The following is a 22,109-nucleotide window of genomic DNA, read 5'->3' as shown; positions in this document are numbered from 1 at the left end:
AGAAACGTCAATTTGACTTCTTTAACTGTCTGGGGAGGGTACAGAGGTCTGACTATTTTTTTACCACTACAGAACTGTTGTGTGTATTTGACCATTTCTCTGCATGCTCTTCAGTGAAAGATTACAGCCAGCTACAAACATGAAAAAACACCTATAGTGTAGGTATATTTTGATTATTTTAGTTTTCCCCACGCTTTGTTTTGATGTCCCACTTCCTAATTGATTGATTAGCTCCTACTGTGTGTCCCCTCATCACCTTTAGTTTATGTCAGGTGAAGTGTGTGTTTGGGCAGCCTGGCATTCAGTGAGAGAATGGGGGTGAGCTAGGAGTTTGGGTTTGAACCCTTAACCTCTGGTTTGAGAAGCAACATATCTCTAGCTCAGGTGTGGGCAACTCTGATAATGGAGAGGGCCACTATATTTCCACACCCACTATGCCATTCTATGTCACACAAAAGTAGCAAAAATAGCAGATCTACAAGCTCAAAACGCGTCACACTGTTTTAAGCTTGTAGATCGCTATTTTTGCTATTTTTTAATTGGGATCCTGAAAAATAACATTTCTATTTAATTTGAAATGCATTTGGTTTCTTAATTCTTATTTGTCTACTGTCTTGTATGTTTTAAGTGAAAATATCAATACCACAATGTAGAGATATGCTTTGCATCTAAATTCTAAAAGGATAAGTATTTCCCTCCCATCTGAATGTTTCATGTCTCTGTGGCTCAAGAGATGTGTCACTGTTTATGAACCAAATATTTTAAGGTTCAAAGCTCCTAAAGAACATTTTCACTGTCCATCCTAATTCTAAAAGGTGGGTTAAGTATTACGTCCCCCGATGCATTTTCCATGCTAGCGTAACTCAAGAGATAATTCCAGGGTTTATAAACGTAAAATTTAGGATTCAAAGCTCTCACAGAACATTTTCATTGTCCGTCTAAATTCCAAAAGGCGGGTTAAGTATTATGTTCTCAGTTGCATCTTTCATGCCACCACGGCTCAAGAGTGAACTCTGCGGTTTGTAAACCGAAGGTTTAAGGTTCCAAACTCCTGGAGCACATTTTCACTGTCCATCTGAATTCTAAAAGGTGGTTTAACTATTACGTGTTCATTCATATTGTCCATATCTGTGTTGCTCAAGAGATAAGTACAGGGTCTGGAAGCAGAAGGTTTGGGGTCAAAGCTCCTGAAGAACATTTTCACTGTCCTTCTAAATTCTATATGGTGGGTTAAGTATGACGTTCCCAATTGTAGCTTCCATGCCAGCGTGGCTTAAAAGATAAATACGTGGTTCATAAACCCAGGGTTCCTGGTTCAAAGCTCACTCAAAACAACTCAAACAGCTAAATAAAAACTGAAAGGGTAAAACGACTAAAATGAAACTGTGGTCAATACAAACTGGTGGTGGAAAACGAAACACTAAAAAATACCTCAATCAAATTAATGTGAAAAAACAGCTCATGAAATCGCAAAACAATAAAAAAAAGAAAACTTTGCATAATATGTAAATTTCTTAAGCTCCTCCCCCTGGGGGTGGGCTCCCTCCATGCTCCTCCCTCTCCTCCCAGATTCTTAAGCTCCTCCCCCTGGAGGTGGGCTCCCTCCATGCTCCTCCCTCTCCTACCGGAGCTAAAAGAGGGCGTGAGGAGGGAGGCGGGCTACATCCATGCTTCTCGCCTTAAAAAGACCGAAAATTGAGATCTTCCCTGACCAAGATTCAAACCCACAACCGTCCACTTGCGAAGCCTATGCTTTTCACTTGCACCACTAGGCCTTTCACATTAATCAGGATTTTGACGTTATATTTAAAGTTAAAGCAAGAAGTGACGGGTCAAAAGATGAAAATCTACAGCAAACACCTCTACCCCTGACAGAATGACTGAATCTACTAGATACACCCTCTGATGATCAGGGAAAGGTAACAGCCCAACTCACTCCAAAACCAACTCACTCCAAATCGAGCCCAACTCACTCCAGACATCTCCCTCCACAGCAGAGCCCAACTCACTCCAAAAATTTGGCCAACTCCCTCCACAGCAGAGGACAACTCACTCCACAAATTTGGACAACTCACTCCACAAATTTGCACAACTCACTCCACAAATGATTATTGAGGAAGACATTTGTGCTTAAGTACAATATTGAGGAATTAAGTACAATATTGAGGAATTTGTTACTTTTGTACTCACTCTAACTCTATTCTGTTTTAGGCTTCACTCTAACTCTATTCTCTATATCTATTTTCACTGTCCATCTGCATTCTAAAAAAGGTGGGTTAAGTATTATGTTCTCAGTAGTGTTTTCAATGTCTGTGTGGCTCAAGAGTTAATTCCAGGGTTTATTTATCGAAGATTTTACGGTTCAAAGCTCATAAAGAACAACATTTTCACTGTCCATTTAAGTTCTAAAAGGTGGGTTAAGTATTACGTTTTCATTCTTACCTTCCACCCCTGTGTAGCTTAAGAGGTAATTCTTGGGTTAATAAGCTAAAGATTTATGGTTCAAATCTCCTACAGAACATTTTCACTGTCCATTTAAATTCTAAAAGGTGGGTAAAGTATTACGTTCTCAGCAATATCTCCCATGTGTTTGTGTGGCTCGAGAGGTGAATCTGGGGATTATCAATCCAAAGTGAAGGGTTCAAATCTTGTGAAGAACATTTTCACTTGCCATTCTAAATTTTAAAAGGTGGCCTAAGTATCACATTCTCTATTATTCTGTGCCGTGTAGCTCAAGAGATAATTCTTGGGATTATATGCAGAAGGTCCAAGGATCAAACCTACTAAAGAACATTTTCACTGTCCATCTAAATTGTAAAAGGTTGGTTAAGTGTAACATTCTCAATTATACTTTCCATGCCAGCGTGGCTTAATAGATAAATACTAGGTTCTTAAACCGAAAGTTCCTGGTTCAAAACTCAAACAATACAAAACTCAAACAACCAATGAATTCAAATACAATACAACAAATGCCTCAATAAAAAGACAAACCTCTGATCAAATCAAACTGGTGCTGGAAAAAAAAACACTCCAACGCAATGAAACAAAAATTGTTGGCTTAAACTAGCCGGAACTAGCGTGAGGAGGGAGGTGGACTGCCTTGATGCTCCTCACCTTAAAAAGACCAAAAATGAACTGTGACGCGTTTTGAGCTTGTAGATCGGCTATTTTTGCTATTTTTGTGTGACAGAATGGCCCAACAGTATATGCGCAATGTTGCCCTCTGGAGTGAATGTGGAAATATAGTGGCCCTCTCCATCATCAAAGTTGCCCACGCCTGGTTTAGGGTTTAAATATCCCGAAGAGCATTTTCACTGTCCATCTAAATTCTAAAAGGTGGGTTAAGTATTACATTCTCAGTTGTATATGCCATGCCTATGTGGCTCAATAGATAAATCTAGGGTTTATTAACCAGATGTTCAGGGTTAACATTTTGTGGCACAGCTATAGAAGTCCATCTAAACTCTAAAAGGTGGGTCAAGTATTACTTTCTCGACTGAGTCATCCATGTCTGTGTAGCTGAAGAGAAAAACCCAGGGTTTGTAAGGGTTGGAGGTTCAAAGCTCCTCGAGGACATTTTCACTGTTCGTTTAAATTCTAAAGTGTGGGATATGTATAACGTTCCCAATTGCACTTTCCATACCAGCGTGGCTCAAAAGATAAATTGTAGATTCACAAACAAAAGGTTCCCGGTTCGAAGCTCACTCAATACTAATAAACAACTCTACTAAAAGCAACTAATAACTCACAAGGTGCAAAATGACAAAACTCAAATGCCTCAAACTGGCAATGGGAAAAAAACACAATAATAAAAAACCTTGATAAAAGCTAACTAATGTGAGAAAATGCTTAAAAAAACGAATTCATTTGTAAAAACGGTTATATGCATTTTTTTTAAAAACACTTTGCTTAATATGTACATTTCTCCCCTGGAGGTGGGCTCCCTCCATGCTCCTCCCTCTCCTACCGGAACCAAAAGAGAGCGTGAGGAGGGAGGTGAGCTGCCTCGAGGCTTCTCGCCTTAAAAACACAGAAAATGAAGATATGCCATGACCAAGATTCAAACCCCCGACCTTCGGCTCATGAAGCCTCTGCTTTCCTCTTGCACCACCAGGTTTTTCTCACTAATTTCATTTTGGAGGTTATACTTAAAGTTTAAAGGAAAGGTGACAGGTCAATAGATGAAAATCCACAGCAAACACATTTTAGTACATTTTGATGCCAATACTTTTGAATTCCTGACTTTTACTTTAGGGTAGTGATACTTTTACTTAAGTAAAAAATGTGAGTACTTTTCCCACCACTGTTTCTTAGTTGTCTACTGTCTTGCATGCTCTTCAGCAGTGGTGGAAGAAGTAAACCCCAGCATCCCTATTCTGGGGGCAAACATTCGTCGAAAATAACAGAGTTACAAGCTCAAAACGTGTCGACGTGTTGTGAGCTTGTAGATTAACTATTTTTAGTGAAGAGATTTGGTGTAGATGGGGAAAAGGGCAAGCGGTCCAAGTAAAGTTGCAACTTTACTAAGAATAGAGGGTCTAAGTGGTGAAGTTAAAATATCAATACCACAATGTAGAAATATACTGTGCATCTAAATTCTAAAAGCATAAGTATTTCCTTCCCATCTGAATGTTTCATGTCTCTGTGGCTCAAGAGATGTGTCACTGTTTATGAACCGAAGATTTTAAGGTTCAAAGCTCCTAAAGAACATTTTAGCTGTCCATCCAAATTCTAAAAGGTGGGTTAAGTATTAAGTCCTCCAATGCATTTTCCATGCCAGCGTAGCTCAAGAGATTATTCCAGAGTTTTTAAACGTAAGATTTAGGATTCAAAGCTCTCACAGAACATCTTCCTTGTACGTCTAAATCCTGAAAAGGTGGGTTAAGTATGACATTCTCAGTTGCATCTTTCATGCCACCATGGCTTAAGAGAAAGCTCTGTGGTTTGTAAACCGAAGGTCTGGAGTTCGAAACTCCTGGAGCACATTTTCACTGTCCATCTAAATTCTAAGAGGTGGTTTAAGTATTACGTTCTCATTTGGTTTGTCCATACCTGTGTGGCTCAATTGATAAGTACGGGGTCTGAAAGCAGGAGGTTTAGAGTTCAAAGCTCCTGAAGAACATTTTCACTGTCCATCTGACTTCTAAAAGATGGGTCAAGTATGACGTCAAGTATGACGTTCCCAATTGTAACTTGTATGCCAGCGTGGCTTAAAAGATAAATACGTGGTTCATAAACCCAGGGTTCCTGGTTCAAAGCTCACTCAAAACAACTCAAACAACAACTAAACAAAACCTGAAAGGGTGAAACAACTAAAATGAAACTGTGGTCAATACAAACTGGTGATGAAAAAACAAAACAATACACAATAAAAAAAACACTATACAATAAAAAATACATCAATCAAATTAATGAGAAAAAACAGCTCATAAAATCGCAAAACAATAAAAATAAAAAAAACCTTTGCATAATATGTAAATATCTTAAGCTCCTCCCCCTGGAGGTTGGCTCCCTCCATGCTCCTCCCTCCTACTGCTAAAAGAGGGCGTGAGGAGGGAGGCGGGCTTCATCCATGCTTCTCGCCTTAAAAAGACCGAAAATTGAGATCTTCCCTGACCAAGATTCAAACCCACAACCATTCGCTTGTGAAGCCTATGCTTTCCTCTTGCACCACCAGGCCTTTCACATTAATCAGGATTTTGAGGTTATATTTAAAGTTAAAGCAAGAGGTGACAGGTCAAAAGATGAAAATCCACAGGAAACACCTCTACCCCTGACAGAATGACTGAATCTACTAGATACACCCTCTGATGATCAGGGAAAGGGTTCATTATGACAACTGAGATTTAGGTTGTTTAAAACCATCTGTTAGAAAACGTTTACTCTGACTGAGTCTGAACCCAGATTTACACTTTCATTGAAAGCAAACAGAGGGATGTTTCGTAATGTCATACAAATTCATACCCTTTTTGTCATTTATAAATTCCTTAGTTAGTTAATTAGTTTCAGATGATCAAAACTATAGCATTTTTGGTGTTAAATCAAGTAGGCTACATTGTCCTCACTTTGGACTGGACATAAAAAGTTTTCAACTATAGTTCCTCAAACAGTGCTGTATTATGACCACAGATCCTCTTTGATTAGCTGAATTAAGTTTAAGAAAATACCACTTTGCACTCATGGCATGCAGCATATCAATCAAATCAATGATCAATTATAGGCTGAGCTCCATACTTCGTTTTGAGGTATTCTAGTGACTCAGGGATAACAAATTACGTAAATTGAATCCAACCACTTAAATGTAATGTATTTATTGCAACAACCAACCAAGAGTGTTGCAAACGGCTGAGTTTGTAACAAAATGAGGAAACTCACACAAACAAAGAACGTTTAAATTATTTATTAAAACCCATGTGGGTAACCGGTGTCCTTCAGGGCTCAATTCTAGTGTATTTTCTGTTCCGTGTTATTGTGGGGAAAGCGGCTGAAAATAGTCGATCGACAAGCTCACAACGTGTCGCAGTGAGCTTGTCGATCGGCTATTTTCTGCTAAAGCTTTCCCCACAATACGGATACTGGGGTGGTTAAGTGCTTAAAGGGCAAGACCACTTTGATAGACGTTTGGGTTGTGTAGTTACCTTGCCATGATGCATCTCCAAAGGTGGGCAAGAGATCTAAAATAATTGCTCCATTGATAATTCAAAATATGCTCCTCATTGAATTACATTGTATGCTGAAACAGCTCTCAAAGTCACTCTTTTAGCACAAACGAACGCAAATAAAGTTGATTCAGACAATATAAAACATCACCAAACCCAGTACCATTTGTTTTTTAAATAAAAATGCTAACATCCTGTTGATTTTACTGGGTTTGTGATGTTCTATATTGACTGAATCAGCTTTGTTTGGGTTCGTTTGAGTTCGTTTATGTGCTAAAAGCGTGACTTTGAGAGCCGTTTTACCGTACAATGTCAATGAGGAGCATATTTTGAGTGATCAATTTCTATTCAATGGAGCAATTATTTTAGATTTCTTGTTCACCTGTGGAGTTACATTATGGCAAGGTAACTATACAACCCAAACCTCTACCAAAGTGGTCTTGTCCTTAAACAACCAAAATCCAAAGGGCTGGAGTGCTCCCAGTGAGCTTCATGGTGGGAGGGAGGACAAGAGTGAGGTCCAGCCACCTGTTTTATAGAGGACAATCCAGGTGGGCCAGATCTCCACTGATGACACACTCCGCCCTCCAATCATTCTGAAACACAGACGCCAAGATAGTAACCAAGACAACCCAGGGCTGCCAACATTGGACTGTCAGAATCCAGGAGATTGGTGTGGGGGGTCTGGGGGTCCTCACTTCCGAAACGAAAGTTTGTCACTACCGAAACGAAAGTTAAATCCGAAAAAGTCACTAAGTGTGGAGGCCAAAATGGTCCCCCCAAAAACCTGTTAGGAGTACATTTCAGGCAATTTAGAGTTGATTGGTAGTACTTTGTAGTGACTTTTTTTTTTGGTCCCTAACATTCATCGAGCTCTGGACTTAGTAAAAAAAAAAAATCACCATTGTGTCACTACCGAAACGAAAGTTTGTCACTACCGAAACAAAAATTAAATCTGAAAAAATCACTAAGTGTGGAGGCCAAAATCGTCCCCCCAAAAACCTGTTAGGAGTACGTTTCAGGCAATTTAGAGTTGATTGGTAGTACTTTGTAGTGATTTTTTTTTTGGTCCCTAACATTCATCGAGCTCTGGACTTAGTAAAAAAAGAAAATTCACCATTGTGTCACTACCGAAACGAAAGTTTGTCACTACCGAAACGAAAGTTAAATCCGAAAAAATCACCAAGTGTGGAGGCCAAAATCGTCCCCCCAAAAACCTGTTAGGAGTACGTTTCAGGCAATTTAGAGTTGATTGGTAGTACTTTGTAGTGACTTTTTTGGTCACTACAAAGTGTAAGACCCATCTTTAATAATAACCATTCATTACTTAAAAGTTAATATCTCTGTATGATGGCATGCACTGACTACACCCCCAAACCGGGGGGTCTGGGGGTCCTCCCCCAGGTGAATTTTAGGAGTTTGTCAGTTTGATACCAAATCCAGTAGAAAACCAGAAGAAATGACGATCCAGAAGAGTGTCAGGAGACATGGTCAAAAACCAGGAGACTCATGCGGGATCCAGGAGTGTTGGCAGCCCTGTGACAACCACGCCAGTTATCCTGACAACCCCCAGGGGTTGTCACAAGAATTAAATATAAAAATAGATAGCTGTGCTGTGAACAATTTAGGCTGACAAGAACAAAGTATTATGGCATTGTATAGCTTTCTTTTTTTTAAACAACAGGACTGTATGGCATTTTGTTTAAACTACAGTATTGTTCATGTTTTATGACACAGTTGATTTTTGCATCAACCCCTCCAAGGAACAGGCCATATGATGTAGTTGGCAGGGCTTTATTGAAGAAAATGTGTCATTAAAAACAAACAATTAGACAAATAATCACACATTGACGATGTTAATGAAGTGCACATTAGCATTCACACTGATTTACATTTCAACCTTAAAGTCACATCAGACAATGAGCATGAAGCTGTCACTTTTACAAACTGTAATAAAAGTTATCCTTGCCTGGGCTTACCTCTGTGCTGGAGGCTGACGACAGGGGAACAGGTTCTCCTGAGATCAAGAAGATGCGATGGAGAGATGAGTGAATGACATGGTCCAAGGAGTCTCAGATTTATTAAAGCAGTTAAACCTCATTGCACAATTATCCAGTGGTGTAAAGTAACTAAGTACATGTACTCAAGTAGGCTACTTAAGTACAATTTTGAGGCATTTTCACTTTACTGGAGTATTTCCAATTGTCAATACTTTTACTTCTACTCTATTACATCTCAGAGGCAAATATTGTACTTTTACTCAACAAATTTAATTTGAAAACTTTAGTAACTAGTTACTTTGGAGATATTATATTATATATTATATTATATTATAAAACATACTTTAACCACTTTAGCCCTATTTTATACCTAGGCTGGCTAATCTGGCTTCCATGGGTCTACTATCTTTTTTCGCCTTTATCATAAAGGTTGCTGGACAATATATAGAGGATGAAATGCATCATTTATAAAATAATATAAAGGTAATATCAAATACATTGTAAAAAATGAAAGACATGACGCTTTATTAGTAAGACAGTATTTTATTATATTATTCCTCATTTTGCTGGTTTCCCTAGAAACCCTTTTACTGTTACAGAGTAGAACTGCCTTAGAATCTCTGCTGATGATGACGTCACAGGTAGTTAATAGCGATCATATCTTAGATTTATTGAATTTAGAGGGGGTGGGGGGGGATTCTACCATTTCGTAATTCATTGTCAGTAATCCATCCTATCAGCGTTTTGCGACGACGTCGTATCCACGTTGTAAAAGACCTGTCATTTCAACAGATATCTCTTTACCCACTGGGCACACACAATACAACGCCCAAACGCCGTGCAAACGCCGTCCATACGACGTCCGAGTCAGACCTCAGTCAGCAGCTGTTTTGCAAAAAATACGTTGAAACGACGTCGACAGACTTCTGACTCGGACGTCGTATGGACGGCGTAAGCACGGCGTTTGGGCGTTGTTGTATTGTGTGCCCAGTGGGTAGACGTCTGTTGAAAAGACACGTCTTTGTGCTACTTGAATTATGGATTTTGCCAACCCCATAGCCTAAGTGAACGGTGAACACCAGTGATATTGTAAGTTTATTAAGTGGAATTCATAATCAATCAATTATTGTTTCCCCCTTCCTATAAATGTAAGGCAAGTTTTAGATTCATCACGCACAAACCTTACATTTCCCCACCAACATAGAAAGAATGTTATCAGTAATTTATCTACATAATGGATATACACAATGCTTGTTTTCAAAACATGCTTATGTAGCCACCTGGATTTGAACCCCGGTCTCCTACATGGGAAGTCAAACATCTTCAACTCAACCAAACTGTATGGATGCTGAATGATCATTTTTTCATGCCATATTTTAGGCAACATCATAAACTATGGTAATTTTTGATGAATTACTATTGTCTGCTATGAATGGAAATGTCTAAAATATATTTTTCTGAAAGGTAAAAGAAATATTCACAATGTGAAAAAATATTCTATTTACAAGAAATACATTTGTGCTTCCTATGGTGCTTCCCTGTCATCTATGGTGCTTTCCTATTATATGGTTCTTCCTATGGTGCTTCCCTGTCATCTATGGTGATTTCTATGGCGCTTCCCTGTCATCTATGGTGCTTTGCTGTCATCTATGGTGCTTCCTATTTTTTCGAATGTCATAGAATAATATTTTTGATGATTTTGACCGTCTCTTGCCTACTGCACAGTGTTAGAGTGAGTGGAGAGGGTTAAGTTATCTCAATTGTGTGGTTTAATCTGTTGTAAATTCACATCCAGAGGTACTGCCTAACACTATGGTGCCTGCCTGGACCCGAGAATGTGTGAGCCACATTGTTGATGCCTGACCTCAATAATGATATAAATTATGATTCAATTATGATTTCTGTACTTGTCAAGTCAAGTATGGAAATGATTCTTTCAGAGTCCAGGCAAAACATGATAATCTATGCAAGTAGAGGAAGAGTTACCATCGCCAACATCTAACTATTTCAGAAACCCCCAAGGGCAATAATGTTGATTCTGTGATTGTGAACAAATATAACCAGAGGGAAGGGCGACAGCCAGGGAATTTATTGGTTGTTTGACTGTCTATGTCTTTTGTCAAAGCAAGCACAGAATGAGCAAGCACATATGATTTTTATCTCATTTGGACATCTATCTTAATCTATCCCATCAGCAGACTATTCAATCTCAGCGTGTCCTTACTTATTGAAAGCCACTTCAAGACAATTACACAGACTGATCTGTCATGTCATATTCATGGATCATGTCCAGATTATGCATAACGGCATGTGGGAGGAGAGCATATCTGTGTCCAAGTGCATGAACGTGTGAATACATTCCGCCCCACACCTGTGGCGTCTGTACTTTTCTCTGTGAATCACATGGTCGTTGGAGATGTGCTCAGACATGCTTTAGCTTCCCAACCCAAAGGCCTTTTTTATGTCTTTAATTCTCTAGCTGTCTCGCTTATGCTTAATTTGTACTCCATTGTGTGACGTGTCGCTAGCATATCTTCAAGCTCACAGCACAAGTATAAATCAGGCTTTTTCTGAAGAGTAAAGTTTACTCTTCTTTCGTATTTTCTTGAGAATATATACAATACAACACACACACACACACACACACGTTGTCATTCACTGCATAAATCCTAGCTGAAAGTGTCTGTTAGAACAACCCCCTGAGTTGGGCACGATAATAACCACAGGTCTGGAAAGAAAACAAAGGTTGAGGGCCTGAGAATTCATGGAAATTGTGGGGCACCGAGCCCTGAAATACAATTCCACAGAAAGCTCATGGCTCATAGCTGACCATTCTAATCTCTCTCCTCATTCATCAGATCCCCCACTATGCAGGGTTGCTGCCAGGGTCCCTCACCGCGCACGCACGCACGCACACACACACAGGAACACAGGCTCTGGGGACCAGCCAGTTCTGTGATGAGGAGGGTCAGAGAGAGGTCAGAAGTGGAGCTACTTTGGTGCATGCAAGCGCTACACAGAAGCAACCCCACATCACAAGGGGGGTGACAGGGCAGGAAGTAACTCCTCTTCTGTTCAAGAGGTCCAGTAAGATAGCCTATCTACATGCCTGCTGTGCAAAGCTTGAACAGATATATAACCAGGGTCAATGTCATATCGAAGTGTTGGAACTTTACCAGACCTTTAGTAGTATATGAAATAATCTCTCATTAGCTGGATACAGAAGTCTAATTGACAAAATCACATGCGAAGGAATCACCCTGATGACACAGAGCCAGTTCTTTCATTCTTTTAATAACCAAAAATTGACAATATAAAAAAAAAGTATTTATAATGAAAACAGGAATAAAATAAACTTCAAATGAGCTGCTATAGTAACAAAAACATTCACAGATATCTTTTTCAACAAGCTTTTTTCTTTTCTTTTTTTTTAAACATTTAACAATGTATCACTATTTTCACTATTCGTTGCAACCAAAATGAACAAAATGATATTTAGGGAGCATACAACTACCAAACATAATATTATTCAGACTTAAGACAGCCAAGACAATGCCATTTATAACAACAATTGCAGAGGCAAGCATCTCAATAGAAAAAATAAAATTAGAATTTCAGTGGAGTGGAGACAGTGCTACTGAGTCCTATCATCTGTCTTGTAGGGTTGATTGTGTGTTCCATATATAGCAGTTAATGCTCAGATGAGGGCACACACATTATTAGTCCTTATGCTCTGCAATCCAACACCAAATACTCATAAGCCGTAATGGACATATTATAAATAATGCTACTGAAGTTGAAATTAATGTCTCATGGTACATTCTGTCATCTGAACAAAAATTATGACCAAACTGTAAGTCAAACATTTGATGATCCAACACATCTTTTCATTTCAGTATTATACTGCATCCAGGAAACCGTAACAACCCATAGGACTGGGCTGGGCAAACAGGATGGTGAAAAACGCTTTCGAGGGATTCCGATTATGTCCCCAGACAGACATGTAAACAGCATTTGGGCAAAATCTCTATGCTTCCTCAAAGACTGACACGGTAACATCTAATGGTTTGAGGAGAGGGACAGGGTGGCAGAGGTAGCTTAAACCTAAACAGCAGGAGTGGGCGGGGCCTGCTGAGGGTTGTTGACGGCAGTGGGTGTGGCCTGTCGCGGGAGTGTGTACATGGCACCCAGGAACTGATCGGCGATGCGACCTGCTTCTCGGAGCCCACTGAGCAAGGCACCGTGTACCGTGGCTGGATAATTCCTGATGGTGTGCTCGCCAGCGAAGAACAGACGAGGGACGGGCTGTGGGTGGGAGAAAGACAGCGTTAACCCATTAAGACCTGAGGCCGATTCTTCAAATGCCTTCTAAACCAGTATTTCAACTTTTTCGTGCCAAGGACCCCCAAATTTATATATGGCCACGGATCCCCATCTGATTTTTTTTGTGCCAGTGACTCCCCAGGAGATGATTTGTGTTAAAGAAATTCAAAATTATTCAAAACTTTTCAGACACTTTCAAGATTTTTCAAAATAGTTAAAAAATAGCATATGTAAAATCTAAAATGACACAGATGCTTTTACCGGTTGTTATGGGTTAATAAAGTCATTATCTGTTCTTATGATAACAAAACAAAGAAGCTCTGACTTCTAATAGGCGAGGGAGTCGGAAAAAATGAAAAGAAATGAAAAGAGGAATGAAGAAAAATGTGTGGCAGAAAAATGACAGAAATCATCGCTAAGCATATAAATATGGACTTGTTCACATCAATCAACATGCCAGCTTCAAAACAGCCAAAAAACATCTGTGTTGGGAACAAGCTGGTCTTGCCTTGGTCTGATTGAATATTGTGGGCTGGCTTGGATGCCTTCTCCCTCTTTCTCACACCACACATGCACATTTTGACCCACAGACAAAGTGGAACATGCACATAGATCCAACACACACACACACACACACACACACACACACACACACACACACACAAAACCAGCTAACTCCATTTTGACGCTTTTGCATTTCCATAAATCAGTGCTATTGAACACCCTTTACGCCTGTGTTGATTAAAAAAATATTGAATCAATGAAAAGTATTAAAAAGCGCTTCTGACAAAACTCTATTGGATCCTCAAACTTTCTGCTAAACCAGCTAACTCCACCAAAGGGAGGTGGAGTTAACTAGTTTTGCTGACTCTAGGCTCCACCCCCTTTTGACCTCCAACCTCATTGTGAGCTCAGAGGTCCATTTAGCTGTTCTTATCAATGATGAACAAAACCTCCTAACTCCACTTTTTGTTTTTGTCATTTCCTGAAAAATTAACATTTTGGAGTTAGCTGGTTCCTGCCAGACAGCAGAGATATGATGGTATATTTACCTGGGAGGCTCCTGGTATGGTTGGGCCAGGGGTGATCGGCTGAGCCATGAGGTCATAGTCGTTGCCTGAAGAACCTGCTGCCACATACGAGTAGGAGCCCCTTGCCCAGGGGTCCGCACGCCAACGTGTCACCACCGTCTCCTTGGGCTGCCATGACGACAAACAAAAAGCATAACAACGAGGGTTGTTATGAGTTTCCATGCTGATATTAGAAAGACCAGTAAACAGTTGAATGGTAAACAGTTCCAATGCTGGCCACCATACATATGATTTTCTCCCATATGAGACCATACTGAATGATTTATAATGACTGGTGGTTTGGGATACGACTCCAAATATGAGCGCCTTTCACATAAACTTGTTGTGTGAAGCTGTGTTGGTTAGGTCAATTCAGGAAGTAATTTCACATTCCCGTCAAAGAATTGGAAGGACCATAGAAAAATCCCAATGGTGGAGCTCAAAAATGAAAGCCACCGTGCAACCCTTCATGCTCAACTTCACATCATTGACCCAGAGTGTAGGGAGCACTTATAGGGGAAGGTGATTTAAACCCACACACATCACTAGCTGTCCTCTCTGAGACTTATTAAACACACTCTTACTATGACATGGCCTGTTTGTTTTTGAGAATTCCAATGCTTTAGGGTGCCCAGTGGTACAGTATTTTTACTGAACTTTTAACATAGCTCATTCCATGGTCTGGATGAATACATGTTTTTGATTGGCTTGATGGTTTGCAAAATTGCAACAAAACCAGATAACGCACATGTATCTTGGCTCAAGTTTAATCATTCTAAATTTAGATACTGGGAGAAAACTGAACCTACTGTATAACTCTATGCCTGTACTGTAGCTAACCATAGCCCCAGCAGGCTACAAGACAACAGTAAAGGACCAACGTTATTGGCAGTAAAACACTAGTTTTACCATCCAATATTTTAGTTACATTACCTTGAGTAAGTAGTTTGGTGTTTGTGTGTACACTATTGAATGAGTTTAGCAAATGTCCATGGACTAGCTGGCTCCAATCCATCACAACAGCACTTGTCTGCCACTCAGTTGACTGCACAAGTATAGCTTTGCTATGACAGTCATTTTGGCATTGCTGAGATAATGGAATACCTGGCTAGCAACTACTCATAATAGCAAACATACAGTGAGACTATTGTGAGCGCAAATCAAATAGAATTGTAATACTTTGTCATGTGGGTGACGACCTTGACCAATGTGTTAGGCTATTTACTGAAATCATGAAGTAATGTCTCCATAGCATTGGAAAGCCATGTTACAGGCACCTGATAACAGGGCATGGCAAGCATTGCTTCATCATTATCTTATTCTTTTGTTGTGAAAAACGTATTGACAGCAGTTATTCTTTTTTTAGGCGGTCTCTCATTATTTAGATTTAGATAGTGTAGACTCTGTAGAAAGACAGCTGACGGCAGAGAGGACATGCAACACAGATCTCCAGTTGGAATCAAATCGGGAATAGTGGATTTATGAGGTCAATGCATTATCCAGTCAACTACTGGTGCTCAAGTCTTTAATTTTCATACACACACCTGAGGTACGGCACTGCTTCCAAAGATTCCTTTGAGGATGGCCAGGCAGCGTCCAACAATGACATCATCACTGATGTTTTCCATGATGCCAGCGGCCTCTCCAGCCATCAGTGCCAGCAAGATGGGTGCTGCATGACCAAGTACAAACAATGATTTAATGAGTACGGTTGACAGCTAGAACAACTGGTTCTTCTGATGGTTCAGTTACCCGAGATTGACTAGGTATCACAACAGGATTATTGGATTGATACATTCTAAAATCAGTGAGTGGTGTTATTTAGAAACAACAGTGGTCATCACAGTGATGGAAGCTCACTTAAAAAAAAATGATTTTTTTGAAGTGCGTAGTGCTATTTAGGTTATTCTTTCATCATGCGTCTCGCTAGCCAATCAAAGAAAAGGGTCTGAATAGAGTCAGCCAATCACGGTACGGCGAAAAGGGTGTGAATAGAGTCAGCCAATCACAGTACAGGGAAAGACAAATTCCCAACCCCACTTTTTTTTGAGCGGCTACACCGCTCAAAAATCATAAAATTCCTACCGTTGCATCTTACAGTCAAATGACAATAAACCACATCAAATGTTACAAAATAAATATTGAACTCTCTTTTAAGATTAAACAAATTGGGGTTTTATTTGTGATAACTGGTCCCCATTTAATTTTAAAATCCCTTAGTTTTTAGTATGAGAAAAATGCAATAATATCCAGCCCATAAAACTAATGTATTATAATCTGTGGTCTAACCTTTGTAGAGGTTCCAGAAGAGGAACAGCTCCCCCCGGCTGGCTGTAGTGGAGCCGACATGACCAAACAGGTTAACGCTGGGGTCCCAGAACACACGGTCAAAACACAGCACCACCTATAGGCAGGCAGGGAGGAAGGAACATAATGTTACATGACCGGCTGTAGTCAAAGTTCAACAGCATACTGGTTCATTTATTTTCTTCATCATCTTTCTATATACACCACTGTACAGCTGGTAGCGATAGAGAATGGACACGAGACGAGAGCAACAATGATAATGCTACTTTTTTTTAACAGTTATTCAGTATACTACGAGAACTCTTTTATGTCAAACTAGAGTTTCGGGGGGCTACGCCCCCCTCAACCCCAGCCGCGCACGGGGCCCAGCGTGGCCGTGTGTATATTGGGGGACCCAAATCGCCGGAGTGAAAGTGTGGAAAAGTTTTTTTGAAAAAGGAAAAAATTTGAAGAAATAATATTTGTTATGTTTCAGGGGGTCCACAGGGGGTCCGCGGACCCCCTGATGGTCCACTGACCCCCTGTGGAGTGTTGGGACGCGCGGGGACACCCCTGGAACATTGCGGACCATTTCGGTGTTTTTTTTTTTTTCATGAAGGTGGTTGCTTGTTTCTGGCGCAGGCTGTGCAAACCTGGCAACCCAGCGCATGCTGCCGCACGTTTAAGTGGCATCGCGTCATGAGGGTCAGTGGGGCCGTGGCTCGGTCAGTGAAGACCCTGTAGTGCGGATGATATGTGGCATAGAGGGGCAGATTGTAAATCCACAGAGGAAACATCCGTGGGCTACCATTGGTTCAGCGATGTGTGCGGTGGCCCTGCGGCCCCTCCTCCTCCACCAATGTGCAGTAGTGAGAGCCCTGACGTCACAACAATTGGAGCGATGGGCACTGCACTGTGGTTGGTTAGGGTACACCTAGGGCCCAGGTAGAACCCAGTTAAAGCCTGCATGGGCAAACCCAGTTAGGACCCGCCTTGGTCCCACATAAACATGGCTAGTTGGGGCCCACCTAAGGGCCAGGTAGAAGCTACTTATAGCCTGCATGGGCATCGCAGTTGGGACTGAAGTGGATGCCGCTGACATTGCTGACATGGGGTCCATATGGTTTAGCCCACCTTGAAACCATATGGGAACTACGCTGGCATGCTGGCTGTAATGCAAACGCTGCATCATACCTGCAGTGTGTAGTTTGATGTTGTGTGTGTAGCAGATATACCTGCAGTGTGTAGATCAATGTCCATAGGAAAGTCAATGCCCAGCAGTGTTTTTTTTCCCCAGCAGAGTTTCTAGTGTCTCTGTGTCTCTCTGGAAGAGGTTGCACATGAACTCTGCAGCCGCACTGAGGCGCTCCAACACAAACACTCTGACATTAAGCTGCTTCACACAACAAACATCAGCACCACGCTGCTGTTTGTCCAAAAGACACATGTCCTCTCCCACCGACGTCATGTGTTCATTTCTCGACAGCCGTACAGACTCCTTTTGACACATTTTACGTCGTTTATGCAGCTCTCACTGACTCTCCACATCGGGCTGTTATTTTGCTGCGATCAAGTCAACGATGTGAGAGATTAGCTATCACAGACGGACGGACAGGGGGTGAAACATAGTCTTGCGCCATGCCTTTCGGCCTGGCGGAGACAATAAAAAACCGAAAGTAAAGGAAATGGCCATTTCTGCAACAGAAGTAGTCAATAAACTATGCTATGAAAACATGGGCGACATTGGTAAAGAATGTAAGAAAGAGGCAATCATGTAGAAAATAGCCGATCTCCAAGCTTACAAAGCCTGTCAACGTGAGGCGTTTCGAGCTTGTAGATCGGCTATTGTCACAATATTTACTTGTGGAACGGAGTCAAACAGAATGGGGGGGGGGGGGGGGGGGGGGGGGGGGCGTGAAAGGGTTGATAAACACTGCTCTAATCGGAGCGAAAGTATCTGAAATTACTACATGACCATAATGCAGCGTAACATGCGTTGCACGGGGCGGTCCTGCCATTACGTTAGTTACTGTAGTTGCTGTGGAGCGACATAGTTCTCCAGAAGACACACACAAACATACACCATCTACAATGGACGAACTGAGCAGCAATATAGACATTCACCACACGAACGTGCATTGTTGACAAAGTGATTGCACAGCCGCTGCAGGCATGACAACCAGGTTAGCGTTAGCGACATGGCAGCTATCACAGCGCCCTGTCCGTCGTGCTGCAACTGCCTGTGATGGCTACAGCAGTAACAGCAAGCTGTCTGCGATGCCATTGTCTGGAGACTGCTCTTAGCGTGACACGACCAATGAGAGTGAGCGCTGTAGTTGTTGCTAAGATACGGTGGCGTCTCTGCCCCATAGCTTGTAGATCTCTCACACATGATTGGCGTAGGCTGCGTTGCCAGGTCTGACTGTGTGTCTAAGCAATGGTCGGCTTATTTTTGCGCGCCTTTGGGCTCGTTTGCATTGTGCGCACGGCAGCGCTTGTTTAGCGTACGTCAGCGCGACGTGGCAACGGCCGTGGCAACGTGAAAGGTGATTGGCTGGTGAAAAGAAACACCCGACGTTACACCAGACATGGTGCCTGGAGAAAATGGTGACCAAAAAAAAAGTTTGGAAAAAAAGGAAAAAAACCCCGCAGCGGCTGGCTGCGGTTGTGGTGATGAGGTCGTGCGCACGGTAAACGGTACGAAGCTGTCTCCCCTTCCGTTTTGTCCGACATTTGGTGAGTAGAATTAATTATGTTGCGCGGTGGAAACGGTGTAGTGAGCAGTGAGATGTCCCCTACGCGAGGCGTAAATTCATCGCGGCCGCCGTGGCGAGTCAGTAGGCGACATGTGGTCTGGCGGTGCGTTGTTTATTCGATAACAGAGCTGTGGGGTGTCACCACCGAGGGTGCGGAAGTTGCTCGCCATTTATATAGTTAGATTGCACTCACTGAATTAAAAATGAATTGAATCCAGGTCTTCTAAGTTTCTATTAATTATACCAGTGAATGCAAGTCTGAGGGAGAGCCCCCTCTGGTGGCAACATGATGCATCCTGGTCACATTGCATAATAGTGCCGCATTCTCCTCAGTGCCGCAGCAGAATTAGGAGATAAACTATACTGCAGCACATTGATGTTGAGCACAGAGAGAGAGAGAAAGAAAGAGAGAGAGATGACGTGGTGGGATGCGTATGAGAGAGTGCCAGGGCTCTGATCCAATAACTAACACGCTGGCAAAAAAACGGACCTTCCATCCACCCGCCAACAGCCTCTCTCAGTAGCAATCACTCTCACCATCCAACCTCTTCATCCCTCCATCCTCCTCTCATAGTCGACATGTAAAGCAGGGTGGACAGCTTTCCTCAAGGCTATTTGTAGGAAGGAGGGGGGCTCCTTGTTCTCTGAGTGGTACACTAAAAACACCTGTTCTGATTTATGGCTGTGTGTGTGTGTGTGTGTGTGTGTGTGTGTGTGTGTGTGTGTGTGTGTGTGTGTGTGTGTGTGTGTGTGTGTGTCTCTCTCTCTCTCTATTGAATCCAGCAGGGATGCTGAGTTAACAAATGTAAACATCATAGCCTGATGGGGCAATGGGCTATAAAACTGCAGGGGACAGCGGTTCAGCATATGTATGCTGACTGCCTTTGTTTTACCACAGTCTTAACCATATCTATTTCAAAAGCCCACTCGCAGTTTGAAGGTCAGGTTGCAAGCACAAGGACACTGCAGCACTGACTCCCCGAAGAACCAACACTTAAGTTACACAAATATGTTTTATGGAAAAACAGAAACTGTACTTGTCACTGTATTAGGGTTTTTGTGTGTGTCAGAGGACAAACCTTGTTAAGGTTGCCAAAGCCCATCCTCTGTATTGCAGCTGTCTTCCATTCAGGTAGAGGAGGGACGAACTGCACCGCTGGGGGTTGTTGCTTCATCACACCCAGGGGTAGGGTGCACAGCACAGCATCACACTTGTAAATGAAGGTCTGGGTGGTGGAGCGAGTGTTGACCGCTATCACCTCACAGCCTGGCGAAATGGGCAGGTAGTTATAGCCTGATTATACATGCATACATCTCTGCGACACAGTGAAGTAGTACCAGTAATGTAGTCATGATTTTTGTGTGTGTTTCCATTTGCTCCAAATTTTGACATTATGCTATTCCACAAACTTGTGTAGTCTTATCACTGCTGACCCCTAATGGCCTCCTCGCCCGACCAATGGCCAATTGTGTTCATGGACGCTTGGCCAAGCTTGGCCAAGCTAGAGGCACCGCAGAGGATTCGAATCCCTAATCTCTGCAGGGAGGAACTTTACTCCTGTGCCACCCGAGTGCCCAGTAATGTGTTTGTGTGCGATTTTGTTGTATTAAAAAGATCAATTGAACTTCAAGTATTGTGTACATACCAGATGCTGTGTACCGACCTGTCGTACTGCCGTGTTTAGTTTAATGTCTAAGCCGTCCGCCAGGGCCACAGGTACACAGGAGTAGCCGTTCCTTACTGTTAGGTGGCTGCCAGTGAACTCGAAGTCGTCATCCTACATAACAGGACAATTCTTATTTTAACAACGGAAAATGTATATAACATGGAATGGTTACTAGCAGAAATATTCCACAGGGAAATTCTTCACCTGATCCCAGTGCTTGAGAGACAGGGTGGAGAGGGGCGTGGCATTGGCAAACTCAAGGTTGGCGAAGTGCCAGTCTAGGATCTGTCTGTCTCTGGATGACAGGTACACGTCACTGAGGGGGGAGAGAGAGAGAGTTGGTTTAATTCATACAGACAGTTACGATTACACAACATAAGACGAGCAAAACATGTCTCATTTTAAAGCTGCAATCTGGAACTTAGGTTAATGAATAAAAGGTTATTTTTACCAATCTGTATGATGGAGAATGTTAATTCAATATCAATAACACATCTGCAGTAGTTGGAGGCGGTCTATCTACACTTCATTGAGAAATTTAGACTCTGTCAGGTAGGACACATATTGGTTGACAAGTAGTACTGCCTGAAGCTCATAAGCACCGTATCAATAAAAAAAAGACAATGCCAGTGAAACCATGGATGCAGTGAAAATACACGATAACCAACCACAGTGTACAATTTATCCATTTGTAACTCAGAGTGCACAAACACAATTGTACACTCTCAGAGTTAAATTTATACTCAGGATGTGGGTGGGTGGATGGTAGGTGTTACCTGGTGGATTGGCCTCTAGCTCCTGTAGCTTCTCCTCCAGTTTGACCTGCAACTCCGCCAGCTCATCGTACTCCTACACATGGATAGACAGACAGCAAGCATCCACACACAGTACAGCATGAGCTTCAAGTGTGTCTTTATTATTCTAAACATGAACCAACACTGCCAATAATCCCACACTACAGCAAACAGACCTCTGGATTTACGAGTCAGGGCTCCGGTCTTTAGCGAGGTAGAGTGAGAATTGAAAAAAATAACTTACACGTTGGCACAAGTATATATGTGTGTATTTGTACATGCTGTGATTTGGTAGAAAGGACAAGCGGTCTAGTCGGAAAAGGGCCGACTCACCCTGTTCATGGGTCCACCACCTACCAAGGAGCCAGCTGCTCTTAATAACACCACCTACACAGCAGCTGAGGAGCACTGACTGACCTCACCAAGCTCCAGGGCTGGCAAGCTGACTTGGCTAAACAATTTAAGATGGCTGAATGACAACAATGGAAAATATCCCACCAAAGCAGCTCCTAGCTGGACCCGGATATAATATAACCTTTTATGCACACGCACAC

At 41.9% G+C, this 22,109-nt stretch overlaps 1 protein-coding gene across 1 annotated transcript in view; it reads right to left on the bottom strand.

Moving 5' to 3' along the window:
* Nucleotides 1-11,934: 11,934 nt before the first annotated feature.
* kdm1a (lysine (K)-specific demethylase 1a) overlaps nucleotides 11,935-22,109 on the bottom strand; it is a 19,292-nt gene continuing 9,117 nt past the window's right edge. Inside the window, exons 14-21 of the mRNA XM_084045888.1 lie at nucleotides 21,540-21,610; nucleotides 20,966-21,080; nucleotides 20,755-20,872; nucleotides 20,174-20,388; nucleotides 16,342-16,456; nucleotides 15,597-15,724; nucleotides 14,035-14,181; nucleotides 11,935-12,964 (exon numbers count right to left, since the gene is read on the bottom strand). Of these exons, the coding sequence (XP_083902014.1) occupies nucleotides 12,764-12,964; nucleotides 14,035-14,181; nucleotides 15,597-15,724; nucleotides 16,342-16,456; nucleotides 20,174-20,388; nucleotides 20,755-20,872; nucleotides 20,966-21,080; nucleotides 21,540-21,610 (1,110 nt within the window). The 3' untranslated portion in view covers nucleotides 11,935-12,763. The remainder of the gene's footprint in view (nucleotides 12,965-14,034; nucleotides 14,182-15,596; nucleotides 15,725-16,341; nucleotides 16,457-20,173; nucleotides 20,389-20,754; nucleotides 20,873-20,965; nucleotides 21,081-21,539; nucleotides 21,611-22,109) is intronic.

Source organism: Gymnoscopelus microlampas, assembly GCF_963454915.1.
Source record: "Gymnoscopelus microlampas genome assembly, chromosome: 20".
NCBI classification, from domain to species: Eukaryota; Metazoa; Chordata; class Actinopteri; order Myctophiformes; family Myctophidae; genus Gymnoscopelus; species Gymnoscopelus microlampas.
The sequence above is the reverse complement of the archived record's forward strand: the minus strand, read 5'-3'. Positions and strand labels throughout refer to the sequence as shown.